The 27,637-nt window shown below is 40.2% G+C and overlaps 1 protein-coding gene across 3 annotated transcripts in view; it reads left to right on the plus strand.

The window, feature by feature from the left end:
- The window catches only part of LOC125463244 (copine-8), a 300,826-nt gene that overhangs the window by 203,918 nt on the left and 69,271 nt on the right, over positions 1 to 27,637 (plus strand). For all 3 annotated transcript variants that reach the window (XM_059654654.1, XM_048554261.2, XM_048554262.2), the window contains 2 exons: positions 9,866 to 9,919; positions 17,322 to 17,383. In XM_059654654.1, coding sequence (XP_059510637.1) covers positions 9,866 to 9,919; positions 17,322 to 17,383 — 116 coding nt within the window. The remainder of the gene's footprint in view (positions 1 to 9,865; positions 9,920 to 17,321; positions 17,384 to 27,637) is intronic.

Raw genomic sequence — 27,637 nt, forward strand, 5'->3', positions numbered from 1 at the left:
AAAGGTTCCAAACTGGCTGCAGTAGACTTGACATTCATCTCTGAGAGTGGAAAGCAATGGCAAAACACCACTAACAAAAACTGCTAAGCAGCAGCAACTTGCCATGTTGGGAGACTGAGGTTTATTCACAGCTACCTGGGAGGGGGATCCACTGTTCAAAGCAACTCTGTGTCTGGTCAAAGAGTACTGCATTGGAAAGTGGGTGGGAGACGTTGAGTGATCCACTCCCCATTTTTGTTCTGATTCACTCCCTACCTCCACCACATTCGTAAAACCTTCATTCAGACCCCACCCTGAACTCACATTTTTCTGCAGGGATCACTTGAGGAACCCTGGTGAATGCCCAGGTGAATCACTGGCAGTAGCCACTGCTCTTGGTGGTGCTGCCAGCCTCTTAATGCCTGGTGGCTCCCGGGTGGTTTGACTTCCACTCTCCTGGGCAGAGTGCAGCATCTAATATCCTCCATGGAGCGATTCATGCCTTCAGGCCACCTAAGATTGGGTTGGCAAGGGTAATGTCAGATTTGGTGGTAGATGTTGGATTCCCTGCAGTGTTCATTAAATTGAGTTAACTTCAATTAATCAGTCCTCAAAACCCATTGTTTCTGCTGAAACAGCTTTTGTTACCTCTACCTTTCACATTGCCACTATATCTGTTTCTATTAAACTTTCTTCTTATTTGTAAAACGTAAACTTGACGCTCTTCCTGATTTCTCTCATCTCTTTTATTATTTATGTTTGATTTTATTCATTGGCGAGTTGTGCTGTCTAGACCTTGCCTCTTTGCAATGATAGAGTAAAATCTTAGTCAGAAATGTGAAGAACTGACTAGTTTTTTTTCCCCAGAGTACTGCGAATGGTTTTGACCTTTATCTGTTCATTGTTTCTTGACAGATGCGTGTTGATATTTGGAAACTTATTGTAGAATTTCATTTTTCATCCTTCAGCCTAATTTTCAGTCTTAAACTATCTTCATGTGAATAGTCTAATGTCTGGCCACTGCTTCATGCTGCAAATATATAGGCTAACAGTGATCATGTGAACAACATCAACTGTTCTAAAAACTATTCTGGTTCACCAACATCCTTTTCAGGAAGGAAATCTGTCATGTGAATCCAGAGACGGGGTACCCACACCCCATGAATGAATAATGATAAATTGAAGTGCAGTATGATGCACGCCGGAAAAGAGGTGACAGAAATAACAAGAATTTTTTGAGCCTGACGTTGAGAGTTTGTCTGATGGATAGCTGGGGCTAATGCTATTGAGTCTATAGCCACGAGTTTTACAATTTTACCCTTCATGCAATTTGTTTCTTAATGACCCTTCTACACAATGCAAATTGTTATGTTTTGACCATCTCTAGAGTTTGAGTATTGCCAAATATATGCCTAATATCGTTTTTACTGAGCAATTATTCACATTTCAGTGTGTTTTACTTATTTGAGGCATGATATCTTTGGTGTTCTATCTTTTAGCTCTGTTTTCTGCGGTTTCCACTCTACTGTTCAGTGATTTATTTCCACTTTTTTAATAGATTTTTAAATTTTTTTAAAGTCTGTCTTTAAACTCAACTTTTACCAAGTGCTATTTCACACAGGAAACATTCTTTTCTTCAGATTTGTCCTTCTTGGTTTCTCCTGTTAAATTTCAGGAAGTATTTTTTGAAGAAAATTGTCTCTGCTCAAATTTTATTGAGTGATCACAACTAAACTGCTGAGGTTAATATAGGGTTTTTCATAACAGTGCAAAATTGTAAGATAAACTTAGGCACTCAAACAAGTAAGTTGGAAAGCCTATAGTTTAAATGTGAGAATGACCCAAACAGTGGAAACATTACGCTTGTTTCTTTTTCCTTCTAACTATTAAAATGATTATTTAGCATTGTCACATTGGTGGACTGGTTTAAACTATGCCTGCCAACTTCATGTGGCGTACTGTAAATACTTCAATTTTGCTGCAAACTGCTTTATATATGTATATATTTGTTCAGTAGTTTATTTTGTGCAAGGAATTTAGCAGTGTTTATTTTTTGCCTTCCTGCTGTCAGTATGAAGTCTCACACCACCTCCAGTGACTGATCATAGTAACTAGTGATATTCAAGCTCAACATGAGGCCATACCACCTTTAACAGCTGGTCGCTGTAATAATAGATATTCCTCATGCTTGGTATAGCATTATATCACCTGCAACATTTGATAGCAGCCATCATAGATACTTCCTGTGGAGCCTCATTATATAGAAAGTTGCTGTCACACTCCACTCCACATGGAGACTTGCTGTTACCCCCTGAAGGCGGTGTAAGCCATCCCCTTCCAGGATTTGAACACAACCTGAGCTAACACTTAGGTGGATGTTAAATATCCCCTGGCACTGTTTGAAGTAAAGCAGAGCTCTCCCGGGAATTAATGAAAATATTGTCAGCAGCTGAATTTTGTGAGTATCTGTGCCTGAATTCCCAATATGCATTCTGGGTGTCTTTAAGCTCTGTACTAATGTAAGGCTTGTGTTGCTATTTACTTGGATTCAGGAGCTATGGAGTCTGTGCCAAGCTTTCCAGTGGCAATGATGGCAATACTGTCAACATTGCTACTGGGAAATAGATTGCAATTTTCAGAGTTCAGCCAACTGCAGAATAATAGAAGTCTAGAAGTTCAGTCAGTGACTGTGCACTCCTTCGAAGAATATGCTGCAGATGTTCCGGAAAAATGCAATTTCCCAGGCAAACATGAAGTAGGGAGAACTTCCACTTCTACACTGTTACTCTCACTGTAAAAAAGCTTTGAAAAAAATTACGCGTTATTTTATATGGCACAACTGTGCTTTTTAATTGCATGCTAAAGTCATAATCACCCCTAAGCACCTTCACTAAAGTAGATGATATTTTTAATGTAATGTCAGATTTCTCCATTAAAAAAATCCACATTTTAAAAAGCATATCTTTGTTTTATAAAAGTCTGTTTACTTTATTTTGCCATTTTGTCTTCTTGCTTCTTTTTTTAGCACACTACATTTCTTCCAACACAAAGGAATAAAATTTTACAGTAATGACTGATAATAGTATCACATTATTCTCTGATTATAATGATTTCAATAGATAAGAGAAAATTGAATCATTACTATCTTTACAACTGTGGACAAAGAGGTTACATTTACTGGAAAATGATCGTTCATCAGTAGCCAGTAATTTGCTCTCTTAATAAGACTTGGTATTACTGCAGGATCTGTGTCAGCAGCAGCTCAGTTACCACCACTGTTGGTCCCCACAGCATTTATAGACCATATGCTCACACTCTGTCTTTCTCTTTCATGCAGTTTTCATCCAAGGACAATTCTGTAATTAAGCATTACCTAGCAGATGTGAAATATAGTGTATTACGTAGAAAATGAGTGGGTTTTATACATTTACATTTCCAGGGCAGGGATTTCTCCTATATTATCTGTCCTGATATTAATAGTGTGCAGTAAGCTAGAACAGAATTTTAAAAAATTGTTTCCCATCACACAGAATGCAAGCCGAAAATATACATGTAGTTATTTGACATTAAAGCAAAACTTTTGATGGGAGTCAGAAAGATAAATGTTGAAAATATTTTCAAAGGCAGGGACAGACAAGCTAATGGGATTGGAGGGGGTGGTCTTCTAGAAACAGAGGGTGTAAGTAACTGTTCATTGTTAACAATGGACATGGCAAAAGAAGGAACAAGCATAAAAATGCTCACAATCAAAATGCCTGACAGAAATCGGTAAAAGAAGTTAGTGCAATTTGCAAAAAGTGGATTGAAGAAAAAATAGTGGCTTTAAGGAATGTGGAAAGAAAACTTTATTTATCACATCAGTATGACTGGGAGCTTGTAACGGACTAGGAGAACAGAAGTGAAGCAAGATGGTATATATGATGTGGACACTGCTTTCCAATTAGTGTTAAACTCTGCTATCCCAATAAAGACCATGAATGATGGTGGAAGCTTCCATTTACCAACCTCAGTGTAACTGACCTTGAACCCATTCTGCATATCCATAGCCAGTCTCCATGTGTATCCTGTTTTGCATGACTGTCAAGGTTACCACTTCTCTTTTAGATATTTTTAAATCAACCTTTCTCGGACATGAAATGACTTACCTCTGGAGCATATGGGACTTGAGCTTTAGCGTTCGGTCCCAAACTAGGGACACTACCATTACACTACAGGAACCCCACAATTATTCTTGTATGATTAGGTTGCAAGCCATGTCATCACTGAGCACATCAACAAACTGCACCAAGGAAAACAATGGGAAGAGAAAATCATCTTCACATTGACAATAAATTGTAAATTGAAAGAGCTGTGAAGTTGAGAGAATCCAGGGCCATGTAGATTGCATGAATGAAGCTTTAACTGTTCTTTGCCAAGACCATTACCTACATAAATCAGTACAACTTCCACTTTCCCAAGGTACAATTCACTTACATTCATCAAACAATAGACAAGCCTATTTTTGCCGTGCAGGTTGCCTTCATGATATTTTCATTTTAAGATGGTCTTCCTTCAGCAGCTCTTGCATATATTTTGATCGGCTGAAGAGCTCTCCAATTAGCATATTATCTTTGCATCCATCAACAACACATTATTGAATAATCTTTCATGGCATGTGGGAGTTGCTGGCTTCAGAATTTATTAGCTTAATTGTTTATTATATTAATAAACTTTGTCTGCATGTACCTTCTACTAATTCTTTGCTATTAAAAATTCATATTGTGCTTATGCTAACTTGTCACGGTGGAATAAATGGAAGCAAAACATCACCAAAACTGATGGGGGCAATGCCAAAACAATGTAACAAATTTACAATGGTAGGGCTTCTGCAGTTTCCATTATCTCTGTAGATATTGAGCTACTATGAGGTTATAAATTCCAGTTTCCACTAATCTCCGTGGTTTTAATCAGAGCAGGTAAGGTTATTTGCAGCTGCCAGCAGTTGGTGGCAGCAATGGCTGGATGAATTTGGTTGTGTTGGTAGTGGGGGAAAAAAACAGCTGAAGGTGATTGGATCCCAAACGCAAAGCTACCTTGTCTCAGGAGGTTGGGGAGCAGTATCGGGTAAATGCATGCATGGATCAGGAAGGCAGGAGGTTGGGTTGGAGTGGGAGTGGACAACATGGGAGCAGAATAGGATGCGTGGAGTGGGGTTGGGACAGAAACAAAAGATTGAGATTTACAAGCAGAGCAAGTGGGGTGAAGGACGGGTGCAGGATGATATGCAGGATAAAAAGAATGCGATGATCTTGGCATGAAATGGATGGTCTTGGAAAGATGGTATTGGATTTAAAAGAATTACTGTTGCTTTAAAGATGCTTAAAATTTTCAAGAAGATTTGTAGCTTGGGTTGTGGATGAGGGTGTAGCCGAGCCAGTGGGTTTGATTAAAAACGTTTCATCACTCTGCTAAATAACATCGTCAGTGCGCCTCCAGTGAAGTGTCGGTATTCTGTCCGGCTTGTTATTTCTATGCCTCAGTTTGCTGGGGTGGCTTATATTACTTGCAGTTCTGTTTCTCAGTGGTTTGAATTAGACCCTGTGTACAACGTGTTTGTTGATTGAGTTCCAGTTGGAATAGCAGGCCCCCAGGGATTCTTGGTGTGTCTCTGGCTTGTGTGATTAACTATGTGTCGTCCCAGTTGAATTTATGTCCCTTGCTGTCCATGTGTAGTGAGGTAAGTGAGAATCGGTCATGTCTCTTGGTGTCTAGTTGGTGTTCGTGTATCTGTATTGCCAGTTTTCTTCCTGTTTGGCCTGTGTACTGTTTCTTACAGTCCTTACATGGTATCTTGTGTATTACCCCAGTATTGGGTACGGGATCCTTGACATTCACCAGTAGCTGGTGTAGGCTGGTTGTCAGTTTGTGGGCTACTCTGATACCTAGAGGTCTGAGTAGTCTTGTGGTCATCTCTGAAATGCCCTTGATGTATGGTAGAGGGCTTAGTGTGTCTGGTCATGTTATGTCTTCCGGTTGTGGTCTGTCTTGGAGGTAATGGCAGATTGTACTTTTTGGGTATCCATTCCTTTTGAAGGCTCCGTATAAGTGCTCCTGTTCTTTTTTGCGTAGTTCCAGGTTGCTGCAATGTGTTGCAGCTCATTTAAATAGTGTCCTGATGCAGCTCTGTTTGTGGGCATGGGGGTGGTTGCTAGTGGAATTGAGTATCTGGTCCATATAAGTGGTCTTTCTATACACACTGGTCTGCAGTTCCCCTTTGTTTTTGCGTTCTACTGTTATGCCCAAAAAGGGTACTCGGTTGTTGTTCTCTTCCTCTCTTGTGAATTTTATCCCAGTAAGGATGTTGTTTGTGTTGGTGGATTTCTTCTAGTTTTATGCATTTAATAATCACAAAGGTGTCATCTACACATTGGACCCAAAGTTTGGGTTGTATAGTGGGGATTGCTGTCTGTTCTAACATCTACATTACAATTTCTGCAATCAGTCCTGATATTGGGGATCCCACTGGTGTTCCCTTGATTTGTTTGTTTATGCTGTCGTTGAAGGTGAAGTGGGTTGTGAAGCTCAGATCTAGTAGTTTCATGGCAGTGTCCTTATTGATGATGTTGGTGTCCTGGGTTGTCTGTCTACATGATTGATTCATCCAGCCGTGTGGCAATTGTCTCTTTAGTTAGGTCAATGTGTATAGATGTTAATAGTGCTGTTACATCAAAGGATATCATCATCCCGTCCTCTTTTATCCTGGTGTCCACTAAGTATTTTAATTTCTGCTTTAGTCTGTATGTTGGTGTAACTATCAGTGAGACAATGGGTCTGAGGGGGACTGCTGGTTTGTGTACCGTGGGGAGTCTGTAGAATTGAAACATATTGGATCCCTCTGGCTTCAATTTTTGGTAGTGTGTCTTGCTGTTGGCCTCCTGAGTTGTGTAATTTCTTTAGGGTTGTTGTAATCCAGTTTCCTAGCTGTGGTGTCAGGTCTATCGCCATCTATCAGTATGGTGCCCTGGGTTGCCTGCTTACTTGATTCGCCCAGCAAAGTGGCTATTATTTCTTAGGCTAGATTGATGTTTATGATGTAAATAGTGCGGTTACTTTGAAGGATATCATCCTCTGATCCTCTTCTATCCTGGTGTCCTTGATGTTACTTTCCATCACAAATATTTTCCAGGTCTCTGTTAGTAGAAATGTACAAATAAGCATGGCTTTAAAATGGAGACTGAGTTACATCCCTGCTTTCCAATCCATTTATCCTTTGTTTCACCTGAAGACTACATTTGGTCTTAACTCCCCATTGTGTGGAAAATGACTAGCAGATTAGGAGCTGTCTTGTTCACATACACACTTCCTATCTAACTTGCCGTTGCTATGATGTTTGTACATGCCTTTATGTTAGCATTGACTATCAAAACTGCATATGTAAATATTTCGATGGAAACTGTGTTTTGTATAATTCCAGCCAGTAGTCAGTGAGTGTAACAATCTCATAGTTATTGGTTGTCTTTTTTAAATTGTAAGATTTATAAATTGATTAGACATTGCAAGAGTGTAGGCACATATTGAATTAATTGACATTGTGGAAGATCTTTCTTTATGGGACGTTTATGAGAACTAAAAGCAATTCAAAGAAACCAGATAAGGAGCATGTATCAGAAATATTGTACAATAGCAGGGAATTTGGAAATTATAAATGTTGTTTAGTATTGCTTTGATGGACCATGTCGTATGCGACTAGCCCTGGCATATACAGTTGTGAATAGTGGGGTTCTGGGAACTGATACTGTTTGTACCCAAACTGTTTACAATTTATGTCCCACTGGGCTTACCTTGTATGATTAAACAAGCTCAGCATACTGAAGTTGTTGCCTCGGGGGCCCCATTAGGTTAAGGATAGTGGATAAGCCCCTGAGCCTGAAGGAGAATTTGGAGGCTGTCTAACACGAACAGATTGGGAGTCGCATGGTCAAACCTGTGAAGTGTTGTAGTAAGTACAGAGGGGCAAAGGATCTATTCCAGGTCATTAGTCACAAAGATAACTAGGAACATTGCACCCTTCTGGTACCACTGTGAAAGGCCCAAAGTGTTGCCAACAGTGCCGTGGTTGTGAATAATTTTCAAAATGGAGCCTTCCAAACAACCACCAAACAATAACCACCTATCCAGCTTCTGAGAAGCCATCATGGTTACAGGAAAAGCTTCCTAATGTGATCGGTATGTGTGCTGGTTGAGAATTTAATTGGTGTTGGGGCAGTGCCCTTACCCTTAACATTTTAGCAGCTGGCTGGGCTGGCATCTCTTGCAAAATTGTTGTGAGGTGGCACTGTGATGAAAATCTGATACGTGCTGAGGGATGCAAAATTTCACCTTCAATTATCTCCGGTTGCACCTGTTCAGTTAAACTTTCCTACAACTGAAGTTATACTAACAGGGCAATGGTTACCTAGTTTTACCATTTATTCTTAAACAATAGAATGAAATTTGCAATTTTTCAAACTAGAGCACCATTTTGAAAACTTTGACTAAAGGAATTGCAAATCTTTCATGTATTATTTTAGAAACGGGATGGAAACTTAAAGATTTGACAATATTGAGTTCCATTATTTGCATTGAGTGTTGGAGTTGGGAGATAATGTTGCGGCTGTACAGGACATTGGCTAGGCCAATATTGGAATATTTCGTGCAGTTCTGGTTTCTCTGCTACAGGAAGTATATTGTGAAACTTGAAAGGGTTCAGAAAAGATTTACAAGGATGTTGCCAGAGTTGGAGGGCTTGAGTTACAGGGGGAGGCTGAATAGACTGGGGCTATTTTCTTCACCATGTCAGAGGCCAAGGGATGACCTTATGGACATTTATACAATCATGAGGCTCATGGAAATGGTATGATCTCAGTCCAGGTCCTCCTCATGGCCCCTGTAACAAGGTCTATCACATCAACATTACGTGAACTTAATTGTTAACATACAATAAACTACATTTTGCTTAAGACAAGAGCCTCTTCTCATGAAAGTAGCAAATGACTTTCCTTTACTACACCAGACCAAATGGATCCTGTAGATCCTTAGCCTAAAAGAAGATTCTTGCAACAAATCTATTCCATGGTTAGCAATAGATCGGCCAATCTTGCTGAATAGTGTGGTTTGCAGTGAGGATTGATCATTGAACATTTGTTTAGCGTTTTGCTGGATATGAAAGCTTCCTGAATTTCTTTAGCTGTTCAGTAATCCAAGTGCTTGTGTCCACATCATGAGAGTAAAGAACAATGTCTTTGGTTTTTGTGATGAGCAATTGGCTGTTTCAGCTTTTGTATGAATGAATATATATGTGCCTCACAGGGATACATTTTGCATGCATTGTAACTGCCTAAAAAGCATAAATGATGTTCAGTTCCTAAGCTTTTCTATTTTATTTGAAGGCTAATTAATGGAAGTTGATCATTTTATGCGTTAAAAGTCAATAAGAATGTAAAATCTAACCAAATAAAAATTCATTGATCTTAGCCATATCACATAACATTGAAATTTCTCAACTGCTGTGTTGAGCTAGCTTCAAAATTGTCTCGTGGTACTCCAGTTAGGGTAGGCTAAACCCCTAGGTCACATTAAACTCATCATTTCCATGTGTCTTGTTACCACTTAGATTTCCTGCTCAGCTTACTGGCAGGAACTTATGCTTGACTGAGTTTACATCAATGCTCTGTTTCTAACTTAATAATACTGCATTCAGTGAAGAAATTATGTTTAAATGTAGTTAACTTAATTCAACATTTACAGAATTTTTGACAGTTTTTGTAAATGTTAGGTTTGGCCAACTAATATTAATCTTCTGCATTTTAATTGCGATAATTAACAAGAGTTTTGAATGGAAGTGATAGCTAATGATTTTATCTTTTAGGTGTTAAATCCAAAGAAGAAAGCAAAGAAGAAAAAATATATAAATTCTGGAACAGTGAGTAATTCTGTATTTCTTAGATTCTGTATGTACTATAAAAATAATCCAAATGTCTCTACAAGAACTGTGGTTCATTAAAGGGGATTCAATTTAAGGAATTGTCATTATATACTTTGGATATCCAATGAAGCTTACCTTTATTCTGATGTGAATAACATGATCATAATTTTGTATTTTTATCTTATAGTTCACTATTTTTGCCTCTTTTGCTGTGGTTCAATATCTGACTTGTTTGTGAGTTGATGCATGTGTGTGCAAATGACAAGTTAAAAGAATATAAACATTTCTAATTTGTACTGAGTATTGTTGAATTCACCACCTTTTTTTGCACATTTTGCTTGGGCTCTGCAATACAATATTCACCAGTTCTTCACACAAAGTTTGATTTCTTAAATGTCATTAATTCAGTCGGGCAATCTTTAATACTAAAGCCTCTTAAGTTTAAATTCTCAGACTGACATTGACCCTGAGCTTTTTACAAGCAAATTCCTTGTTTACTGCCCCATTAGAAAACATTTGTACATTCTTCCATTCATTTAAATATTATCTAAATATTATTGTGTGACAAAGTTTTAAATGTGCATGTTTTAAGGTAGATTGGAAAGATAGATTTTGTGTCCCTGGATTGTTTGAACAGGAAATGGAATACCTTCCAACTTCAGAGTTTTTTTTTCCAACTTTCATTCTTGACAGAATGTCTTGGCCTTTAGTGCTCACAGAGAAGTAAGTAAGCATGATTTTCAGTGACTTAAGATAATAAATAAAAAGTAAGTGGAGGCTGCCTGAATTTCCAGTAAGCACTATAAGTAAGTGAGGCATCCTCCTGGGGGCTCCCTATCATACAATCCAAACCTACTATACATCAAACATTAGATAGAAAGAAGTAGAGTAATATTATGCCTAAGCCCTTACAACCTGCCACATATTAAATGGACATGAAAATGTGAGGTTGTCCCTTTTGACAGGAAGAGTAATAAAACAGAATATTACTTTAATGGAGACCATGGAATGCTGTGGTAAGGAGGAGAAATTTAATGAAATGTCCTTATCTAAGTACAGTACGTAATTAAGAAAGCAAATGGAATGTTGGTCTTCATTGCAAATGGGATGAAGTATATAAGGAGGGAAGCCTTGCTGCAGCCGAACTGTTTGTGCGACCATGCTGTGTACAGTTTTGGTTTCTTTACTTGCACTGGAGGCTGTTCAGAGAGGGCTCACTAGGCTGATCTCTGGGATGACCATTTTGTCCTATGAGCAAAAGTTGAGTAGATTGGACTTGTACTTATTGGAGTTTTAAAGTAAGACAAGTTCTTTTTGGAACATGTCAGACCCTGAGGAGGCTTGTGTGGGTAGATGCTGAGAAGACGTTTGCCCTGAAAAAGGAATCTAGATCCTAGGAGTATGGTTTCAAAATAAGGGATATTCTCTTTAAGACATAGATGAAGAGAAATTTCTTCTCTCCTGAGGGCTGTGAATTTTTGAAATTCTCTTCCCAGAGATCAACTGAATGTGACTGATTGCACATATTCAAGGCTAAGACCATTGATTGATGAGAGAGTCCAAGCTTATGGAAAGCAGGCAGGAAAGGTCTCAATTAGATCAATGATAATCCGGCCAGGCTGTAATAGCTGAATGGCCTACTCCTGCTCTGATTTCTTGTCTTATATTTTTATATGATGTTAGGCAGAAAAAGACCACCCGGTCTGTTTAGTTTATATCAGTGCATACATGATGCCTTATGCCTCTCTAAACGGCTATTTTCTGCCTGTCCATAAGACCATTAGACCATATGAGATAGGAGTGGAGGTAAGGCCATTCGGCCCATCAAGTCCACTCCGCCATTTAAATCACGGTTTGATGGGCATTTCAACTCCACTTCCTTGCACTCTCCCCATAGCCCTTGATTCCTTCTGAGATCACGAATTTGTCGATCTCTGCCTTGAAGTCATCCAAAGTCCCGGCTTCCACTGCACTTCATGGCAATGAATTCCACAAGCCCACCACTCTCTGGCTGAAGAAATGCCATCTCATTTCAGTTTAAAATTTACCCCCTCTAATTTTAAGGCTGTGCCCACCGCTGTCTGGAGCCATGTAGCAGAAATAGATAAAATTGCTTTAAAATGATCATTTGGGAAAATCTGAAAGTTTCCTCTTTGATGCCTTTGTCTGTTGAATGAGCCCAAAAGACCATTTGACCCTGACTTTGTTTGTAGAAGACCCATCTCTTGTAGGAAATGATCTGTACCCTCGCATTCCTTGTTGAAACAATACAGTAAATCAGAGATCCTCACATTAACTGACCACCTGTTCCGTAATTCTGCTATTTTGTGGATAAATAAAAACTGCCTAAGAGCCTCAGCTTAGCTTTGCCCAATATAACTTCTCAACCTCATTCCTGATTTTCCAGTTGAAATGCAATCGAGTTCCTTCATTTTGTTTTAAGACAGCTCAGTCAAATTACTGTTTGAAGTATACACATCTGACTCCTTAATCCTATTCGAAGCCAGCAGTCAGTTCACCTGCCATTATGGGCATCTTTCCAAAGATTCAGTTAACTTCACCTGATGAAGGGATCAAAGCTGGGGAAGTCTCATAAAGGAGATCCAAATAAAGTTTTGTATGAGGATAATATTGTATATTTTGCTTTGTAGTGAATTGTCCTGTGAATAAAACCCAGTCTTCCATTAGGTTTAAATTTAGCTTCAAATCTTAAGACAGAAATGAGAAGGAATTTCTTCTTTCAGTGAGTAATGAAGTTATGGAATTCTTTACTGCAGGGAGCTGTAGAGTTTTGATTGTTTAGTATGTTCAAGGCTGAGATAGATTTTTAATTAGTAAGGGAATCAGGGGGTTATGGGGAAAGTCAGGAAAGTTGACTTGGGGATTATCAGATCAGCCATGATGCCATTAGGGCAGAGCAGCCGCGATATTTATGTGACTTACAGGGGTACATTTTGTGTACATTATAACTGTCTACTTCTGCTCCTATGTTATACGGCCTTATTAATTGTGAAAAGTAGTGAGTCAATGTTTTAGCTTTGCTTGTGTGAACTTTCATTATCCAGAGTGTGGCACTACATCAGTTGCAGATAACAACCAAGTAGAAAACAAATGATCAACAGTGATCAAAAAAGGGAGAAAAGCAGGAAAAGGAACAGGATTTAAAGGAATTCCAAGTGAAAGGTGGTTCCAGTATTTGTGCCACAGAATTTGGAATCATGATCTTGGTTGCAGAAAATAATGCTGAATTCGGACAGCCAGCTAGGCCTGTGCTTTAAATAAAATATCTGTTGCCCAATGATCAACCGTATTTGGTGGGAAAAATATCGCTAGTGCATTTCTGTACCAATGATACGATATGGGAGAACCACAGATCTAAAGGGGTTGAATCAACTCATTACTATAACCGTGAGATTCCTTGGGAGGGGAGAGCAGAGGAAACAACAGCTGCGCTTGGATCATGATCAAAATCTACAAATTCCACGCAGGAGGTAAGGTGACCGTGATATACATTGTGTTCTAGGGAATACCTGACTTTACAGGTTTTAGGCAAGGAAAAGTAACACTTTAAGCCAATTTTCTAGACCTCTGGGTAAATAATAATTTTACATCAGATATATCTGAGAGATCTCGAGCCAGATTATCAAAGCAGGTTTAGGAACTTGATACCGTCATAGATTCTAGGTCCCAGCCTTGTGATTGAGCTTCACTGGTTTTAAACATGAATGGGTGGATCTGGCAGAAGATGAGCTAATTATAAACTCCAAGCTCATCTAGGAGCATACCCGCTTGGCACCTGTGGCAAAGGCAAGTGGCAGTCATTTTGGTAGCGTCTGTTACCTTGCTGAGGAGACCAGGCGGGTCGTGATAAGAGCAGGAGGATAAAGACAGCATAAACTAGCCTTGGACACCAAGTCAGGTGCACGGTGTTTAACCCAGGGCCAGTTGACCCTTCAAACATCGCAAACAGATCTACTTCTAGGTTTGTTTTGACCGCAACAGCTCTGCACAAATGTGGCCAAACTGTTCCCCCTCTACGTGAAAATAAGATTGCAAATCTAACTGGCCTTTTTAATAATAACAACAACAACAACAAAACCAGCAGTTGCTGGAAAAGCTCAGCCGGTCTGGCAGTATTTGTGAATAAAAACCAGAGTTAATGTTTCAGGTCCTCAGAATTGTTAGGCCTCTTTAACAATTTCCTTAAGAAGCCTAAAGAGGTATTAATTGATGATGGGTGAGTTTTCTGTTTCTTCCTCCTGCAGACCCATTGAAAATTGCAAACTTTACGCAAGGCAACACGATCTAATGCCACCCTATGTGAATACCATTTTTAAATTGCACACACATTCATTCCCTATCCACATTCATTACTTCTAACGCATCAGTCATGCTACTGGGGAGGCTATGGCCTAGTGGTATTATCGCTGGGTTATCAATCCAGAGACCCAGATAACATTCTGGGGACCCGGGTTTGAATCTGGCCATGGCAGATGGTGGAATCTGAATTCAATAAAATACCTGGAGTCTAATGGTGATAGTGAATCCATGGTTGATTTTCTGAAAAAACCCATCTGGTTCACTAATGCCTTCCAGGGAAGGAAACTGCCACCCTTACCTGGTCTGGGCAGCATGTGACTCCAGACTCACAGCAATGTGGTTGACTCTTAACTACCATCTGGGCAATTAAGGATGGCCAGCGAAGCTCTCATCCCATGCAATTTAATTTTGTGTAGAAAGGCAAGTTTCTGTGATATTCACATTGAGGGAGAAAATTAGGAGTTGAGTCTGTTTTTGCATCAGAAAACCGTAGGGAAATTGGCTGAAGCTTGGAGTTTCCTGGTGGAGTCCTTTTAAATAAAACCAATAGGGACAATAAAGGAGGTGGGTGTCAGACACTCAAGCCAGTTATCGCTGAATTATCTGGCCGTGCTGCCAAAAATGCCTCACAATGCCCCATAGGGAGACGAGTTATCACCGAGCAGCCAGGGAATTGGCACCTATGAAGCAGAGGAGGGAGCTCCTCTTCCTGGATGGCGGGAGGAAGAGGTTGTGTTGCCACTGGTATCAGCTCTTCTCTGTTCAGTGTCAACTCTTTCTGCTTGTAATTTCTCCTGCTCCCCTCTTATCTCCCATTCTAATTGGCCTTTCAGAGCCTCATCATCTGTAATGCCCACATATGTCTGGAGGTCCATGATATGGAGAGCACAATGATTGAGATCATTGCAGCAGGGTATTGCAGGGCGCTACTTTCCCAGTTCACTAAACTTATGATGTTCCATCAGTTGTGAATGTGAGATGTTTTCCTGCCTTAGGGAAGTAAGCATCTGTCACCTTGGTGATGAAGCAGTGTATGGCCAGCCATACTGACCAGGCCGCCGATGTGTGTGACTGTCTCCCGAGAAACCAACTGTGCCTTTTCAGTTCTGGTTCTTAAGGATCTACAAGTATCTGCCTGTGCCGTGAGTGATGACCTTTCTCCTTCATCTGCCTTGGTGCTGCCCTCTTCCTCCCTGTTGGCTGTTGCTCCTCATCTCCAATGGTCTTGATTTGTGAGGGTGTGGCACACTTTTTCAGTGGCACTGTTGCTGGGGTCCAATCTGCCTTATCCGCTGCTCTTTTCTCACTCAATTCCAGAAGGGTGACAACCTCTTGAAATGAGAAAGTATTTCCTTGACCTATGATAGGCAGCTGCAACTTTAATGTTAAAGCGATGAGTGCCTGTATCTTCAAGATTCTCTGGGCCCCTTGCCTTACCCCAACCTTTAAATCTCCTGAAGTAGACAGCCCTGAAAACATTGGCCACCTGCAGCAAAACTCAAAGTTTGCTGGGCCAAGTTCTAAACTCTCAATGATGTCAATTGGCCTGTTTGAGTGCCGACCAGGTCAGATGTGTGGTTTTTCTGCTTGCTAGAAAATCAGAGTTGTTGCAGATGTAAATGGGGTATTTGGTGGCATGATGTCACACCAGATTTTTAGGCCACCCATCTTCATTTCAGCTCGTATCAAGTCTCTCAAATATGGTCTTAGTTCTCTCTGAACTCTCCCATGGAACGTCTAGGAGTTCAAGGAAGGAAGAGCAAAGTGAGACACAGATATCAAGTGAAACTTTCAGATTAAAACATTTTAAAAAGTTCAGTGTTTTCAACTGAACGTAAACCATGGGGAACGGAATATTTTGTGGGATGTAGGATGTAATGTTTGTGGCAACTTACAGTTTGACCGTTTTCCCTTTAAACTGCTAGCAAATTCCAGTTTAGAAAATTTAAGGAAATACAATCATAAATAAAATTTCATACTACTTTAAAATCTAATGAAAGAAATAGTGGGTGGTCGGAGGAGAAGGAAAGTGGGCGTGTTAATAGTCTTGTGCCAATATATGAAGCAAGCAGGAGCAAACCAATAGAGCACTCCTCCCAGTTTACGGTCTTTGTTTAGCAGTCGCTCTGTTACCATTAGGTCTTGAAGTTATGATCTGCATCTGTGAAGTTAGAACGTCATTCAGATGGGCATGCTAGTGGATGTCTGAGGAAGCACTGCACTGTCAGAGGTGATGTCTTTCAGATGTTGAGATTTTGGACCATGGTACTATACTGTACAAAAACTGGATGCTTCATTTCCTTTCTGAAAAGCTGTGATTTCATGTTGGAAGTTTTCCACTGGCTGTGCAGCATTTTGGGAGGACATCCTGAAGCTGCAAAATAAGCATCCAAATAATAACACAGTATGGAGCTGGAGGAAAACAGCAGGCCAGGCAGCATCAGAGGAGCAGAAAAGATGACGTTTTGGGTCTAGTTTAATTTGGGTTCATGTTCGGCGTGGATTGGTTGGACCAAAGGATATGTTTCTGTGCTGCATGTCTCTGTGACTCAGTAAGGTCTCCAGTTTAGTCGACAGTTAAATGTACTAAGATAACAAGGTGTAGAGCTGGATGAACACAGCAGGCCAAACAGCATCAGAGGAGTAGGAAGGCTGACGTTTCGGCCCTAGACCCTTCTTCAGAAATTCCCATCTTGAAGCAGGGTCTAGGCCTGAAACGTCAGCCTCCCTACACCTCTGATGCTGCTCGGCTGCTGTGTTCATCCAGCTCTACACCTTGTTATCTCAGATTCTCCAGCATCTGCAGTTCCTACTATCCCATTCAAATGTACTGACCGTTTGAAATTCAGAAAATGATGTGACTACTATAGCTGGAATAGAAAGACAAATGCTTTGAAATATGACATGCATTTCCACATTAATTCTAACATTTTTAACTTACCTGTTCCAAGTGTTACTTCTGTTTCATTGTGTTTCTTGCATGTACCAAGAGTGTTGTAGATGGCTTAGTGTTTGTTTTTAATTTGCATGATAGTACCTCCTAGTGAGACAAAATTTTTGCTTCTCTTTCTTTCTCTAGGTAACATTGCTTTCCTTTGCAGTTGAAACTGAATGCACGTTCCTTGATTACATCAGAGGAGGGTGAGTATTTAATTTGTTCGATGTAAATTGTGCATTTAACGCATATCTTAAGTGAGAATTTTAAACTTTAAGGCCATTTAATGATTGAGTTAAACTTTTTTCTCTTTCAAACAGCCATTATAATTTACTACAACATCTGATTACTGTTTTACATTGCATTCTTGACTAGTAACAGTGATCAAAAAATAAAGCCATTTTCATTTCAAATGTTACATTTGATTTCCAATATACTTGACATACTCCATATTTAGCAACAAAACAATTGCTAAAACTAGCTTCAATTAACCCTTTGTATATGATCAATTAATTATTTCTGGAACACAGTGAATTCTGTTCCATTTCTGGAGCTGGCAATTAAAGCATATCAACACTATGTTGCTAAGTGCTGGAGCATGAATTGCTAATGACTTAAATTTGGAATCTAAAGTATTTTATTAATTACATGCTATTTGCATTCAATTAAAGTTACATAGACTGGAATGATTAAAGTAAATGATTAAGACAATGCTACCAGAGAATATTTTCCATTCTACTGTATAGTGGCATTTTTGATTATGCCAACACAGATTCTGCGCCTGGACAGTACATTGTAGTCTTGGCCATTATGGCGTTATGTTCCAATAATATGATGTTACTATCAGTGCTTTTCAAGTAGATAAAATCGTGAAGAGATGAATGGATTATTAATTACAAGCAACCTAATTTTCTGTTATTGAGTAGAACAAACAAGCCAAATTGTTGGAGGAAAAGAATACAATAAGACAAAATTTTGTTTAATAAAGAAGTTCCTTGGATACAAAATTCCAGTGAATGAAATGTATGCTAATGTAAAACCTGTAAATCAGTGTTCCCTATAGGCAGCTTCACATGAATTCCTTACGCAATTTACAATTCCAAAATGTACAACGCTCTGTGAGGGTCTGCTAATTTAAACATTAAGTGTTTGGATTTATATAGCACCTTTAACATCATACATCATCTCAACGTGCTTTACAGGAGTATAAAAAACAAAGTATAACACTTAACAATAAAAGGTTGACATTAGGGCAGAGTCTAAAAGCTTGGTCAAAGAGGTAGGTTTTAAGCAGCGCATCAAAAGTGTAAGTTGAAGTCGAAAGGCAGAGAAAGGTATGGGGTGTGAATTGTTAGGGTTAATGTGGAGGAGCAATAAAATTATGGATTCACAAAATGTCACGAATGGAGCAAGGTAATTATCTCAAGAGGATTGTGAATCTGTACTAGGTTACTGAGGTAAGGAAGGGCAGGCCATGGATATGTTTTAAGACAAGGATGATAATTTTAAAATCAACATGTTGTTTGACAGGGAGCCAGTGTTGGCCAGTGAGCACAGGGGTGATGGGTGAATGGGATCTGCTGTGAGTCAAGGCAGTAGCAAAAGTTTTGAGTGACTCCAAGTTTCCCAATGGCTGAATGTAGGCTAAATGCATTAGAATATTCAAACTTACAGGTAACAAAGACAAGAATGAAGGCTTTGGTAGCAGCTGAGCTGAAACAGGGGTGAAGTTTAATAGTAGGTGGAAACAGCTTATCATTGTGATGACACAAATATGAGGTTGGAATCTCAACCCAGGATGGAAGTTGCAAACAGATTAGCTTAATCTCAAACCGTTGTCAGGGAGATGGATGGAGTCAGTGAGTAGTGAGCACATTCAGAACGGTGACTGAAAATCCTAGTTTCTGTCCAATATTTAATTGCAGCAAACTCTGCACACCCAGTACAAGATGACAAATAAACAGTCTGATAATTTAGTAACAAAGTTATTGAGAGAGGCGAAGGTGCTGAGGAAAAGCTGAGTGTCATTATATATGTGAAAGCTAACATTGTCCTTCATCAACCTCACCCGAAACACAATCTGTAAATGCAAAATGGGAAGAGGCCAAAGAAAGATCTTGGAGGGACATGAGAGATAGCAAAAGCTGGAGTGGGAAGAAAAATACATTCTAAATGTCCTTTGTTTATGATTCTGATAAAAAAAAGAGTGGATCTATTTGAGAATAATCCCACTGAACTGGAACACAATGGTGAGGTAGTTCAGGAGGATGGTATGGGCAAGTTCAAAAGTTAACTTAAGAGTCCTCTTTGCTTTTGGTGTCAGTGAGTTCTCTACAGGACAGCAAAATCTTCAAGAGTGTTGGGAAATGGGACTAGATTAATTTAGGATGTCTGGTTGGCATGGATGAATTATAGCCTGAAGGGTCTGTTGCCATGCCATACATCTCGATGACTCTTAATTTGTAATTTAAAGAGAAAATAGGAAAGTTATGGCTGTTTAAAATGTGAAAATGAAAACAAAATACTGGAAACACTTGGCACCTCAGGCAACAATTGTGATGAATGACATTGAGTTAACATTTGAACTCTGAAAACTTTTAACAGAATTTGAAAGTGTTTGAGATGTATCAGCTCTTAAGAAGGGAAACATTTGCTGGAATGGAATAAAAAGAAAGTCTCTGAGAGCATGGAGGGTAGGAGTTTTGATTTGACAAAGGGGTAAATATGGAAACAATAGTTAAATCCAAAGGATTCATGGCTACAAAATTTCCTGACAGAATGTAGGAGTAGTGGTTAAAATTTAATGTTATGAACTGCTTGGCAGAAAAGGTGATGTTATTTTGGAAGCACCAGGGGCCAAATTAATGTCTGGATGTGGAGCCATGAATTGGTGCAAGATTGTCTACACTTCCATGTTTTTCACGGAATTTTCTTCCGCGTTCGGGATTCTGCCTCATTTTCCTCTGACCTTTTTGTGGGTCGATAATATCTGGCAGGGGCATTTATGGAGGTGACAGGGATCTCAGCTTCTAGCTAGAGAGTGAACGAGAGGCCCACACTGCTTTGTGCTGGGAAAGACCAGCTGCACTACAAGCCAGTCAGGTCATTGAGAGGTCACTGGTGAGCCTTTCATGAGTTTGGGACCCTCCAAAGAGGGATGTTCCTCTTGGTTGCCAAGAGCTACTGGCCAATCAGACTCACAAAATGTACTTCCAAGGGGAACTGTCAGGCCATGCTACTCCAGAAATTATCCTTGCATGGAATTTCAAGCTTTTCTTATGAGCTTTGCCCCCAGTTCCTATTGAATCCAAAAAGTTTTTTTGGTAATGAATGATGCACAAAACAGAGGAAAGCCACATTCCATGGTAAGCATGAATCCATATAATTTTATAATTTTAGCCATTGCTGTCACTAGTGCCAGTGTATGTTCTATAGTAACAATGACGAGTTAAGGATACCAGCCTTGGTCCTCTTCCAGCAGCTTAACAAATGTTTCTTAACTTATTTTGAAAGCTGCACGTCTAAGAGATTGCAATCATTATCTGCAAAACTTCCAGATGGTAGATTTTCACCTCTCTTCACATTCCTGCAGCAGAGCTTCCAAATTTTCTTTGGTGAATGGCTAATGATTTTGAGCATCCTTCTAATTGCTTATTAGTGGGGGAGGCGATGGCGTGGTGGTATTATCGTTGGACTGTTAATCCAGAGGCCCAGGTGATGTTCTGGGACCCATGTTTGAATCTGGCCAAGGCAGATGGTGGAATTTGAATTCAATAAATGTCTGGAATTAACAGTCTAGTGATGACCATGAATTCATTGTTGATTGTCAGAAAAACCTATCTGGTCCACCAGTGTCTTTTCGGGAAGAAAACTGCCATCCTTACCTGGTCCCACCTAATGTGACTCCAGACCTACGTCAATGTGGTTGACTCTTAACTGCCCTATGGGCAATAAATGCTGCCTAGCCAGTGATGCCCTTATCCCGTGAATGGATAAAGAAAAAAAAAATCCCTCAACGTAGCTAATACAAATCTGAAATGGTAAACATTTGCAATGAGCACTAATTGTTCAGTGATAAATGCACAGAATGCTACAGAAGCTCCAACAGGTCTGACAACATTTCTGGAGAAGCAAACACGGTTAATGTATTGAATCCAGTATGACTCTTCTTCAGAAAGGTTCCACCTCCATTCCTAACTGTGTTTGCCATCCTCTTACTCTGTCACCCTATGAAAATGCTCAAAACTTCTCCTGTTGCTGACACAAGCCAGAAATTCATGAGAACAGGTATAGGACAGGGTGAACACTGCCACAAGAGTGAGCATTGGCTGTGTTTGTAGGGAGTGAGCGTGTCCACATTGTGGTGGGTGGTAGGCACAGTCTGTAGTTCAAGGTGAAAGGTGCTTGTGGCCCTCTCGGTAGGGAGTGGGTCTTCTCCATGCTTCGCAGGGGTTGGTGAGCACTATCCTAGGTGTGGGAGGGGTGGGGTGGGCACTCTCCTAGGTATGGGGCTGGCAGAAGGAGACTTACAGCTGACTGCTATCCTATGGGTCAAGAGTGAAAATTGCTGCAATGGGGCCGATCATTGCTCTGGGAAGCTTTTGCCTTCCATCTGATTGACTTAATGTTACTCTACTGAGCAGGCTTTACATCTGCTGTGTAAGAGTCACTAGATACAGACAAATAGCACAAGCCTGTGTAGCTCTGTTTGTCTGATCCCATGGTCATTGGAATCATAGAGCAGTATGATCAGGATAAAACTGGCAGTCAGATGTTTAAATGCCCTGTGAAGGTACCGAGGATGACAGCACTTCCTCTGGTTTCTGAGGCACATCAATATCAGGAGTTGAGTCAGAGGCCTGTCCCATATTGGAAGATTTGGGCAATTAATTGTTTGCAGAAAATGTTGTTGCATGAGATTATATTAGTTTCAGCAGAAAATATGTTTTGAACCACTGAACTGTATCTTTCCAACCCAGTTCGAATTAAGTGTACTTTGTAAACCAGTCAAGCACAAGTGCAATATTATGTCTTAATAGATGTTAACCTTCAAATGTAATTTCACTGGTGACAGTGAAGGCAATTCAACACAATTATGTGGAGATTTCATCTGCTGCTCTGTCACAAGCAGTTTTAGAGATTGATTTGTTTAATTTATCTAGCAAAGCCGAGAAAAGCACAATCGTTTCATTTGAACTTTTTAACATATTAAATAGATTTAGGAACAGTAATAAGGTACAAGGTATTTACGTTTTTTCTATTAAGCATCAGTTTAATTAAGTAATCAAATCTCTTTTACATCATGTGCCTTTGTGGTACTGTGGAATGCACTTGTTGGACATTAGTTATGAATGAATAAGCAGTGGAATATCATGTTATTTTACTTTGGTTTTATTCACAGCTAGTTGCTGATACATAATTGTTGAGCTTGAATAAAACAGAATGTGGTCAATTTTCCACTGTGAAATTATCATTAGTGACTGAACTGAAAATAAAATGTTTCAGTGGCTGTAAAACTGCAAATAATATTCTTTCAAGCAGAGCCCATCAAAACATATTAAATGATACAATAATAGCACTTTAATCACCTGATCTTGAACAGAACAAAGGGATGTATCATCTGTATTACATATCAGAATTACCACTTGTCCATCATAAATGAATATGTCATCAGAGATACTCATAGCACTGTATGACGATGGGCTGCGCTGGCCTATGATTTCACGAGAGTACTCTCTGAGCTGAACATATTCATCTTAAGGTTTCTGTCTTCATCCGCCTCGAAGCTTCTGCTGGTAGAATTAGGGCTGTTATTGATGCAAAGGGCCCAGATCTACAACAAGGACTGTGGTACATCATTCAGGTTTTCCCAGTGGGATGTAGTATTTAGCATTGGGTGTACAGTATTCAGTTTCTATTCCAGGGCCTACTCCGTTTTACATAAGAATATAAGAACTAGGAGCAGGAATAGGCCATCCAGCCCCACGAGCCTGCCCCACCATTTAATAAGATCATGGCTGGTCTTTTTGAGACTCAGCTCCACTTAGCCGTCCACTCACCATAACCCTTAATTCCTTTACAGTTCAAAAATTTATCTAGCTTTGCCTTAAAAACACTCAGCGAGGTAGCTTCAACCACTTCATTTGGCAGGGAATTCTGCAGATTCACGACCCTTTGGGTGAAGAAGTTCCTCCTGACCTCTTCCTACATCTGCTTCCCTTTTTTTGAGGTGATTCCCTCGAGTCCCAGTTTCACCTGCTAGTGGAAACAACCTCCCTGCCTTCACCTTATCTATTCCTTTCGTAATCTTAAGTTTCTAGAAAATCTCCCCTCATTCTTCTGAATTCCAATGTGTATAAGCCCAGTCGACTCGGTCTCCCCTAACAATCTCAACTCTGGAATCAACCGAGTGAATCTCCTCTGCACTCCCTCCAGTGCTAGGATATCTCTTCTCAAGTCAGGAGACTAAAACTGCACACAGTACTCCAAGTGTGGCCTCACCAGAACCCTTTCAACTGCAGCATAGCCTCCCTGTTTTTAAACTCCATCCCTCTAGCAATGGCAGACAAAATTCCATTTGCCTTTTTAATTACCTGCTGCACCTGCAATCGTGCTTTTAGCGATTCATGCACAAGGACACCCAAGTCCCTCTGCACAACAGCCTGCTGCAATTTTTTACCATTTAAAACGTAGTCCATTTTGCTGTTATTCTTACCAAAATGGATGACCTCACACTTATCAACATAGAACTCCATCTGCCAGGCATTTGCCCACTCACTTAGACTTTCTATATCCCTCTGCAGACTTTCAGTGTCTTCTGCACACTTTGCTCTTCCACTCACCTCAGTGTCATCTAGATGATTTGGAGTTGGGGACTAAGTGTGGTGTGTCATTTTGACACACCACACTTAGTCCCCAACGCCAAATCATCTGTGTAAATTGTAAACATTTGAGGTCCCTACACTGATCCCTGAGGCACACCACTCGCCTCTGACTGCCAACAACAAAATACCCATTTAGCCCTACTCTCTGTTTCGCACTGGTCAACCAAACCTCTATCCATTGCCAATACATTACCTGTAATACCGTGGAACTTTATCTCATGTAGCAGCCTTTGGTGTAGAACCTTGTCAAATGCCTTCTGGAAATCCAGATACACCACATCCACAGGTTCCCCGTTGTCCACCATGCAAGTAATGTCCTCAAAGAATTCCACCAAATTAGTTAACCATGACCTACCCTTCATGAACCCATGCTGGGTGTTTCCAATGGGACAATTTATATCCAGATATCTTGCTATTTCTTCCTTGATGATAGATTCAAGCATTTTCCCCATGACCGAAGTTAAGCTAAGTGGTCGAGAGTTACCTGCTTTTTGTCTACTTCCTTTTTTAAACAGTGGTACCACATTGGCTGTTTTCCAATCTGTGGGAACCATCCCAGAGTCCAGTGAATTTTGATAAATAATTACTTGTGCATTTGCTATTTCCCCTATCACCTCTTTTAGTACCCTGGGATGCATTTCATCAGGGCCAGGAGACTTGTCTACCTTTAACCCCATTAGCTTGCCCAGCAATGCCTCCATAGTGATAATGGTAGTTTCTAGGTTCTCATCTGATATAACCTTCTTGCCATTGATTATCGGCATGCTATCTGTGTCTTCTACTCTGAAGACAGAAATGAAATAACTGTTTAATGTCTCGGCTGTTTCCTCGTTCCCAGTTATTAAATTGGACTTCTCATCCTCTAAAGGACCCATGTTTACCTTCACCACTCTTTTACTATTTACGTATTTATCGAAACTTTTGCTGCCTGTTTTTATATTCTGAGCTAGTTTACTCTCATAATCTATCTTACCTGTCTTTATAACTTCTTCTGTGGCTTTCTGTTGGCCTTTAAAGATTTCCCAGTCTACTAGTTTCCCACTACTCTTTGCTTTATTTTATGTGTTTATTTTCAATCTGTTACTTTCCTTTATTTGCTTAGACATCCATGGCTGGCTCTCTTTTCCTACAGTTCTTCCTTATCACTGGAATATACTTCTGTTGAGCACTGTAAAAAATCGTTTTGGAAGTCCTCCACTGTTCCTCAATTGACCCACCATAAAATGTTTTCTCCCATTCTACCTTAGCTAACGCCTTCCTCATTCCTTCTTAGTCTCCTTTGTTTAAGCACAGGATATAAGTACTGATTTAATCTTCTCATGCTCCATCTGTATTTTAAATTCGACCATGCTGTGATCACTCCTTCCGAGAGGATCCCTAACTGTGAGATTATTAATTATTCTTGTCTCATTACACAGGACTAGATCTAGGATAGCTTGCTCACTCGTAGGTTCCATTACATATTGTTAAAGGAAATTATTGTGGATGCATTCAATAAACTCCTCCTCAAGGCTGCCATGACCGGCCGGGTTTGACCAATCGATGTGTAGATTAAAATCCCCCATGATAATTGCTGTACCATTTTTACATGCATTTGCTATTTCTATGTTTATTGCCCGCCCCACCACAATGTCATTATTTCGTGGCCTATAGACCACACTTATCACTGATTTCTTCTCGCTGCTATTCCTAATTTCCATCCAAATGGATTCAATGTTTTGTTCAGTAGAGCCTATATCATCTCTCACCACCGCCCTGATATCATTGTTTAAAAATCAGAGCAAGCCAACACCCTTACCTTCCTGCCTGTCCTTGCGAGCAGTTTGATACCCCTGGATATTTAACTCCCAGTCATGACCATCCTGCAACTATGTCTCTGTAATAGCTACTAAATCATATCCATTTTCCATGATTTGTGCCATCAACTCATCCACCTTGTTTTGAATGCTCCGAGCAGTCAGATAAGGTGCCCTTATGCCAGTGTTTGCACCTTCTTTTTGGGTCCTATCACCTCTATTACTAACAGCTCTTGAGTTCTCCTTCCCTTTAACATTTTTCCTAATTTTCAATGGAGTTGAAGCTTCCTCGTCACCTGCTGCTTTGCCTTCCATTAATTGTTATACTCCCTCTACGCTCATTTCTTCCTTTGTAGGAAAATCTCTTTGTCAGAAAGCATTTGTAGGAAATCTCATCAGACACTGAATTGCTGCACTCGTAGATGCAATTTTGCTATCTCCTTAGAATTTAAGAGTGTCACTAAGAATTTGTGGTCTGTCTTTAACTTAGAGTGGAGGCAGAGAACATAATTTGTGAACTTGTCTCAAGCCAGTAAAGCAGCTGGTGCTTCTTTCTCTGTCAGTGCATATCTTGGACTTGTATCTGTTAGTGAACAGAATGTTCAATAGAATGGTCTGCACTTTCCATCCACTTTTTTCTGAGAGTGTCGCTCCCAGTCCTGTGGAAAATCATCTACAGTAATCATAGGGACTAACTCCGGGTCATAGTGAAATAAAATATTAGGTGATAGCAATACTTCTCAGATCTTATCAAAAGATCTTTGTTGTATTTGGTCCTAGCACCATGTACTGTCCTGTCCTCGGTAACATCTGTGTCGTCACTCACAAACTGCAGCTAAATTAGATTTAGAATTGGAATTGGGATTGGAAATAGAATTGGGATTAGCTTTATTGTCACATATATTCACATGAGTACAGAGAAAATTTACAAGTCACCACTTTCGGAGCAATCTTAGGTACAAGGCAGCAGGAACTGCAGATGCTGGAGAATCTCAGATAACAAGGTGTAGAGCTGGATGAACACAGCAGGCCAAGCAGCATCAGAGGAGCAGGAACGCTGACATTTCGGGCCTAGACTCTTCTTCAGAGAAAAGGGTCTTTTTTCTTTTTTCTGTTCACCCAGCTCTGCACCTTGTTCTCTTAGGTACCCTGGCACCTGGATACAAATTCTTAAGTGAAAAATTAGAAAATAAAATAGAAACTCCACTAATAAATTGGTAAAATAGGGAAATAAGATTTCAGAATAACAGTCGTTCCAACCCAGATTGTGTCAGACTTCACCTTGAGGCCAGGAGCCCAAACCCGCGAGGCCGATTCCAGGAGTCCGAGGCTGGGAGCCCGAGCCCGCGCTGAGGCTTGGGAGCCTGAGCCCGCATTGAGACTGGGTGCCCGAGCCCATGCCGAAGCAGCGAGCCCAAGACAAGGAGCCTGAGGCTGGAAACCAAGCCCAAGCCCAAACTGAGGCCAGGACCTCAAGGCTGGGAGCCCAAGGCTGAGCCCGCGCTGAGGCTGGGAGCTTGTGCCCGAGCCCGTGCTGAGGTTGGGAGTCCTTTCTGGCTTTCACCCTGGACATTGCTGAAGCTGCCTGAGGGTGGGAGGTCAAAGGAAAAGAATTAGAAAACATGAAGAGAGAGTCAAAAAGAAGAAATAGATGGAATGGACAAGTTCCATCTCAGAAGTCCTACTTTGTTATCGTCTCTAACACTCCAACTAGACCTACCATACCCATGAATCTCTGGAGCTTAGTCCTATTCTGAGGAACTATAAATTCCTTGAATAC

The sequence above is a fragment of the Stegostoma tigrinum genome, chromosome 25 (assembly GCF_030684315.1).
Source record: "Stegostoma tigrinum isolate sSteTig4 chromosome 25, sSteTig4.hap1, whole genome shotgun sequence".
Classification (NCBI taxonomy): domain Eukaryota; kingdom Metazoa; phylum Chordata; class Chondrichthyes; order Orectolobiformes; family Stegostomatidae; genus Stegostoma; species Stegostoma tigrinum.